This window comes from Sinocyclocheilus grahami, unplaced genomic scaffold, assembly GCF_001515645.1.
Source record: "Sinocyclocheilus grahami isolate Dianchi unplaced genomic scaffold, SAMN03320097.WGS_v1.1 scaffold265.1, whole genome shotgun sequence".
Classification (NCBI taxonomy): Eukaryota; Metazoa; Chordata; class Actinopteri; order Cypriniformes; family Cyprinidae; genus Sinocyclocheilus; species Sinocyclocheilus grahami.
Genome location: NW_015505444.1, coordinates 885,117 through 893,286, shown reverse-complemented (window position 1 = coordinate 893,286; position 8,170 = coordinate 885,117). Strand labels below are relative to the sequence as shown.

The following is an 8,170-nucleotide window of genomic DNA, read 5'->3' as shown; positions in this document are numbered from 1 at the left end:
GTTGCAAAAACTTGCACAAACTAGCAGAAATATTTTAAATATAATATAACTAAAAATATATTTTAAAGCTGTGGGAACTCTGCTAAAATGTCTTTTAATTTGTGGGTGAAAAAAGACTTGGAAACAAAGACATTTTAAGACAAGAATAAAACTACTGAACAGTTAGACTCACACGGACCAGCAGAGAACAAGCACAAATTCAGAGATGTATTCAGTATTTTTTCTTTTATTTTGGCATTTCTTTGTTTGCATTTATATTAAGCAAAGTGCATCTCTTTTTCTCATCAACACATTGCACAATACATAAATAACAATGCATATAAAACTTCGTATTTACAGGTAATAATATATTTATATTTAACATAAAATACATTTTAGCTTTTATTTCACAATTAAATCTTAGTCATTTATTAAACAAGTCAAAGTGAGTTTTCGTTTTCCATTTCTCTTGTAAAACATCTTCTGGAGAACTTCTTGCGAAAAACAAAACAGAAAAACAACAGTCCATAAAAGGTAAGGGCTAGTCCGTCTCCATGGCGATGAAGGAATGGGGGCGGGGCTCGCTGTTATCGGTTATTGAATATGACCTCCAGCCAGCAGGGGCAGCTGCTGATGAACTGTCTGGTGTAGCACTGCCCCCAGCCCTTCACGAAACTGATCTGCACAGTGAAGCCCGTCCGAGGCTGCTGGCTGAACTCGTGGTCGTTGGGACGCTGTAGGCTTCCCGCCTTCTCGAAGTCGAAGGCCTTGATGGAAAACCCGGGGAATACTTTATGCACCAGCAGCGTACGCGAGTCGGGGTTGTCCAGTGTGGCTGACTTGATGAATATGGGGTAGCAACTCCGGTTATATAACCACACGCCGTCGGGTTCACGGCTGAGCTGGATGCCGTAGCCGATCTTGGCCCGAACCATTTGCACCAGTTGACTCTTGTTGTCAGAGGCGAGCTGGCCCAAGCAAAAGCCCGTGCCCTGAGGTAGGTCATAAAAGATGTCCAGCGATGGCTCCTGGACGGAGTAGAGGCGCCCAACGCGGGTCTTTTCCTCCCAGTACGCCACCACACACCAATGAGGCTGTTCTCCACGCTCCTGAAGAGCCAGGGAATCTACAGAGAGACAAGAATGACATGGTTATTAATTATGCCAATTTGACTTCAATTGAACGTCACTGAATCCCTGCTGGAAAAACTAGGAGATCCCAGATTAAGGTGGTCCAATTGGTACTTGCTGGTGCAAGACGGTCAACAAGCTCTTTCAGCCTGATCAAGATGGTCTACCAGGTTGAAACCAAGACCACCAGTGGGTAGGACAACTGATTAACCATTTACACTAGAGTATGACTTACTTGGACCAGTAAGAACCATCAGATATTGGCTTCACTAGACTTTCCAAAAAGAACCAATTATTATATATGCCAATTTAACTTCATCAAGTGAACTTCACTGAATCCCTGATTGAAAGATACCAGATCAAGGTGGTCAAATTGGTACTTGCTGGTCCAAGATGGTCTACAAGCTCTTTCAGGCTGATCAAGATGGTCTACCAGGTTGAAACCAAGACCACCAGTGGGTAGGCCTACTGATTACCAATCTAGAATAGATTATGACTTGCTTGGACCAGTAGGAACCATTAGTAACTGGCTTTACTAGAGTTTCCAACAGAATAAAAGTGAACAAAGTGTTGATTGAGGAAGTAAAGAGAAAAAGCCAATTATTCATTATGCCAATTTAACTTTATCAAGTGAATTTCACTGAATCTCTGCTGGAAAAAAAACCTAGAAGATCCCAGATCAAGGTGGTGAAACTGGTATGTGCTGGTCCAAGATGGTCTACAAGCTCTTTCAGCCTGATCAAGATGGTCTACCAGGTTGAAACCAAGACCACCAGTGGGTAGGCCTACTGATTACCAATCTAGAATAGATTATGACTTGCTTGGACCAGTAGGAACCATTAGTAACTTGAATCATGGTACTGTTTGTACCATGAAAAAAATAACACCATGAAAATACATTACATATACTGTGATAGTATCATGGTACAGTGATGGTGTCAGAGTCAGTGATGGGAGCAATGATGCTGAAAATTCAGCTTTGCATCACAGGAATAAATTACATTTTACAATACATTCAAGAGTAAAAGAGTTATTTTAAATAGTAATAATATTTCACAATATTATTGTTATTGCTGTATTTTTAATCAAATAAATGCAGCCTTGGTGAGCATAAAAGACTTCACATCTGCATCAAATTACACTATGTAACCACATCATTACACTATGTAACCACAGCAATACCATACCAATTACACGATATATATCAACATTTCACAGTATTACCATCACTGAAGCATAGTACAGAACAGTGTGTCTGCTTCTTGTTTACTATTATATGGAGGCGGCTCATTATATGGAGGAATCATTATACTGACACACACAACTAGCTGTTTAATGCTTAGTGTGTGTGTGGTTGCTATGTGCCAGACTGATGCTATTTCAGTCTTAATAGTTGACTAGTGTCTCTGACGACACCGTGAACAGCAAGCAAACCTGAGTAACACACACACACATGAACACAAGTCACATCAAACAGACCTCTGTGTGTGTGTTCAGACAACACAATATGTTTATTCAAACAGAGACACACAACTGCACAGGTACTTGTGTGTGTGTGTGTGTGTGTGTGAATGGATTTGTGAGTATAGGTTATGGATTTACTGCCGTGTGTGTGTGGCGTCTAGGTGTCGGTCGGTCGGTTGGATGACCACAGTGTCACCCCGAATGACATGGTGACAGCCAGACGCAGAGAGTGTCCTGAAATAGAGTGTGCAACATGACACACACACACACACACACACACACACCTCAAGTCTTCTACAGCATCAAGCCTTCAGTTGATATCCTGAACTCTATTAGAACAAACTCTCTCAACTAGAGCCCTATGAGTTGGTTATTGCACAGAAGTGGAAACTCAAAGGTCTTCATGATAAACTGCCAAAAAAACAACAACTGACTGGTTAAATTATTATATATTATAAATTACATTATATTTTTTATTATTCATATTTTTAAGCGAGAATGAATTGTTATATTTTCATTTTATTATATTGTAAAAGGTTGATCAAATTAAGTGTTATGAATTCAACTGAACAGACATGCTGTTTAATGACTAAAAATTGAATTAAACAATTCAAATGGAATCCAGAAGAGTTAAAAGAGAAAATAGAATTTAGAAAAAATAAATCAGAATTTGGGGGGAAAATACAATGAAATTCAGAAAAATTAAAACAGAAAACAGGAAATTTGTAAAAATAAATAATTAAATAAAAATGAATAATTGAATAAAACACAATTTGGGAAAAAGTAAAAAAGATTTCATACGGCCCTATTGAACCCTCTCTCTCCCTCTTTCTCTCCCTTCCCCCAAGCAGTTTCATTCATTCTTTCTCTTCTAGAGGGGACAAAAAGTCTCTTCACACACACACACACTCAGGGTCTTTGTTTGTGGTTGAGCTGAAGTCAAATCTCCATTTAGAGCTTTACTGCCTTAGGTAACAAACCATTCTTCCTCTGTCCACACTGGCTCCCTTTGGTCTGAGAGCTCAAATACCAAACACACACACACACATATATATATATATACACACACACACACACACACACACACACACATATATACACACACACACACACAGAGAGAGAGAGTGGCATTTTCTGCATACATTGGGCAAAGTTTTTACATTTAAGGAGACAGCTTTTTAAATAGTCACTTTGTACATCAAACAAACAAATCTAAACAGCAGAAAGTGTCTGGACATCTAATGGAATCACACACACACACACACACACACACACAGACGCAAGTCACTCAGCAGTCTGGAGAAGTTAATGATTATTTCTCTCTGTCTCCACACACACACACACACACACACACACACACTCCACACACACACACACATATATACACACACACACACACACACACAGAGAGAGAGAGAGTGGCATTTTCTGCATACATTGGGCAAAGTTTTTACATTTACGGAGACAGCTTTTTAAATAGTCACTTTGTACATCAAACAAACAAATCTAAACAGCAGAAAGTGTCTGGACATCTAATGGAATCACACACACACACACACACACACACACACAGACGCAAGTCACTCAGCAGTCTGGAGAAGTTAATGATTATTTCTCTCTGTCTCCACACACACACACACACACACACACACACACTCGAGGGAAGTCAGTGTTTTTATTGATCGTCTCTCGTCTGGCTGAGGTTCACGGGAGGCGACGCCTCTTTTACGACCAGCCGGAGCTTTTATCCGCTGACGGCACACGGACGTGAATTGAGCGAGCGGCACGCCTGCTGGAGGACATGCCGTGAGGTCAGGGGTCAGAGGTCAGGGGCCTAAACCTAAACCAATGATGACGACAGCACACACCACGGGTTATGCTAACTTTTCAAATACCAGAAACACAAGTATGCAAAAACACAGACGCAAAAAATTATTTGAGAGAAAAAAAAATCGAAATGCGATTCGAAAAAAACATTATCGTTATTATTATTGTCATTACAATTATCATTATTACTAAATAAAAATATTAAACGAAATAAGAAACAATATTGTACAAAATTTCACAGTAAAATAATTTATTTTTTATTATTATTATTAATAATATTACATAAAAAGTAAAAAAAACATTTCTATTGTAACATTTTACTAAAAAATTAAAAATGAGTATTTAAGAATAACAATAATCATTTTATTTGACAGAACAGCTGCAAAAGTACAATACTAATATTTAACATTTATTTACTAATATTTAATCTTGCAGCTTTAAAACGGTTCACACCACAGCGCCTCTTCTGGTAATTATCTGAACTACAAACTAGAGCTTGCGTAGCTACAAGCGTTAGCGTTCACGTTCTTGTGCAGAGTTCGTTTCAGGCCCGACGAAATGATTGCACACAACTGGCAGACAGTTTTGGATTCGTCAAGCAAAATACCAACTAAACAAACAAACCCAGAGGCAACTTCTCTGATGTGTGGATGTCAGTTACGCCTCTATAAATATGGCCTTTTTCCTCAAGCATCGCTATCATTACAACAATCTCACACGCACTCGACCGAGCGACACATAGACGGACAGACTGACGGACAGAAATGTTTGGCAGCTTCTTTGTTTGGAAGTCAATAAAGGAAACTGGCAATTAGAGCCATCACATAACACACAAACACACAGAGTCAGGAAAAGCTGCAACGCAGGGGAAATACTTCACGTCGTATCCTCCATTGTGCACTAATACGTGGATCAGACGCCACAGGTTGTGTACTGTACGCTCGCTGTGGGTGTGTCGGGCCAAAGGAAATGGTTTATGACATCATGTTGATTATGAGGTCAAAGGTCAGCAGTTTAACTCTCTCCACCAATAAAAAGCCACGGCGGTCTTGCCTAAATCTAGTGTCACAACTATGATTTTATGAGTGTTGATACAGTGGTCATCGGAATAACTAGCACCATTGTTCTGAATTCAGGATGTTAAGAATTGCCGTGGGAACCAAATCTCTGCGATTGTGTGTGTGTGTGTGTGCACAACTTTACACCAGGAGTTTTCAATCTTTTAGATTGCACAGACCACCAAATATGATTTGGAAAATAATTTGCTTCTATTAAGCTACATTATTATGTTGTTTTTCTACACTGTACAGTACTGTACAGTTTCATCGTATTTATTTACTTATTTTAAGCAGGTTTTTATTCATTTATATATTTTAATCATGTTTAAAATTGTATTTACATTTTTATTTATTTATTCTGATCTTTATTTATTCTAACCTACGTTTTGTTTATTGCATTTTATTTTTAGTTATTTATTTTAATCTAATTTGTATTTACTTATTTTATTCTAATTTTTTAAATTTTAATCCAATTTTATATATTTATTTTAATCTAATTTATACTCACTTTAACCACATTTTTTATTTATTTTATTCTATTTTTTATTTTTTTACTTAATCCAATCTTATTTATTTATTATTTATTTATCTTATTCTATTTATTTATTCAAACCATATTTCTATGTATTTTATTCTATTGTTATTTATTTATTTACTTATTTTTCTTCAAATTTTCATTCATTTTATTCCTATTTTTATTTATTTTAGCCTAATTTTCATTTACTTATTTTAATCATATTTTTATTCATTGTTATATTTTTTAATTATTTTAATCATATTTGTTATTTAATTACTTTTACGCTTTTACCCTATTTTTCTCTAAACTCTTCCATGTACCCACCAGCACTCCCTTTCAGACCCCAGTTTAGACGACCAGTCGAGCCTGTTGAGCGGAGATGCCCGTGTTGTTGTTTTATTCTTGTTTAGACGGTAAATAATTATAATGTGATGTTCAATTGTTCATTGCAATCGAGCTGCCGGTCGGACCGGAGACGCCGAAGACTTTCTGAATGAATGGATCACGTGTGTGCGTGAGAAAACATGCCATCTGTCTGTGTTTAGTTAAGCGATTAGATTGCGGTTTAAGAAAATGTTTGTGTCTGAGGTGTCTGGATCCTGAGGGCGTTTGTACGGACTTTCTTCTTCTGTGTTCCTCTCCTAACCTTGATTTGAAAGGGATGAAGAGCTGAAGTCAAATTTCAAGCTTGATGGAAGAGGAAGTGGCCGGTAACGACCGAAAAGCACTACAAAGTGTTCACAGTTCAAAACATGTCGTCAAAGTCGCTCTGGAACGTTCAAGTAGCTGCTTTGTGTCATTTTCTCGTAATGTTTTCTTTCCGCTCGGCGGAGGCGCCCGGGAGGCCCTACCCAAGACTCAAGGCTTTTACCTCCGAGGCATGATGTCATTTCCTGTGCTGCCCTTTCCTCCTTGGCTAACCCAAACAACCCTGGAATGAGGCACGAGGTTGCCATGGTAACAACGTTTAGGCCCCTCAAGGGGGGGATTACGGTCGCCGAGGGCCCTACAGACATTCACGGGACGTTTAGAAAGGTCTGACTGTAGATCGGCAGAAACAGCTTAACTGGGTGAGATTCTTCCAACATCAACACATTTGTCCACACCGAAAGCAAAGATGTTTAATGTACAAGTTAAAATGAGGTTCAACTGATCTGATGCAATCAATTTTGCACTCAACTTGATCTGTTTGAAAAACAAGCAAAAAACCTCAAGAATAGTAGCCAACCAAAGTGCATGTGAAAATATGAAGCGTTCTAGTTTTAAACTAAAATTAGAAATGTTACCTTGGCAACTATCCGACATAAAATATTTTTAAATTGAAGTACTAAAATTACTTAAAAAAAAGATTGAATTAAAAAATATTACAAAAACAACAGCTAATAAAAATGTCAAAAGCACATACTAAAATGTAAACATAAATTAGAACTGAAATAAAATACGTTTGTTAAAGTATTAAAACATGCATAAATAAAAAAAATATTACAATTCCAAAAAAAACTAAGAAAATAAATGACAAAAGCACATAAAATTACTAAACTAAATTTAAAAACATAAAAAGATCACAATAATTTACAACTGGTTAAATTTTAAATTAAATAAAAATTAACTTTAAAAAATTGGCTTGGCCAATATATATTGTATTATATATATGTAATTCTATTAAAATAAAATGTAAACAAATATTAAAAAAAGAATTTAAAAAAATAGAAATGTAAGCCAACACTAACAGAAAACGCTTTACAATAAGGTCTTATAAGTTAACTTCATTAGTTACCATGAACAACTGTAATTTAAAATATTTTTTATTATTATTGCTATTTTTGATTTAAATAGTATTTTATTGCTCACTGTTAACTAATGCATTACCTAAATGAGACCTTATTGTAAAGAAACCCTTTATCTGTCTGTCAGCACAGGAAGTCTGTCTGTCATATTAAGGTTAACTCTTAATTCAGACTAACCAGGACAAACAGTGCTCAGACTCTCATCCAATAATCCCAATCACACACACACACACACACACACACACACACTCACACTCATCATTTAAGTTCAAGCATGTTACGTAGCGTCTCTCTGCCATGACGCTTTCATTGGGAGTGTGTTTCCTGTGTGCCCGACTTTTCTTCCTCTACCTCAAACTGCCCCTCGTCTCTCTGAGCTCCATTCACTCGTTTCAGCAGGAAAAACAC

General features: G+C 37.1%; 1 protein-coding gene across 1 annotated transcript in view; it reads right to left on the bottom strand.

The window, feature by feature from the left end:
- Positions 1-213: 213 nt before the first annotated feature.
- The window catches only part of LOC107599400 (mothers against decapentaplegic homolog 7-like), a 24,584-nt gene continuing 16,627 nt past the window's right edge, over positions 214-8,170 (bottom strand). Inside the window, exon 4 of the mRNA XM_016290980.1 lies at positions 214-1,105. Coding sequence (XP_016146466.1) covers positions 567-1,105 — 539 coding nt within the window. The 3' untranslated portion in view covers positions 214-566. The remainder of the gene's footprint in view (positions 1,106-8,170) is intronic.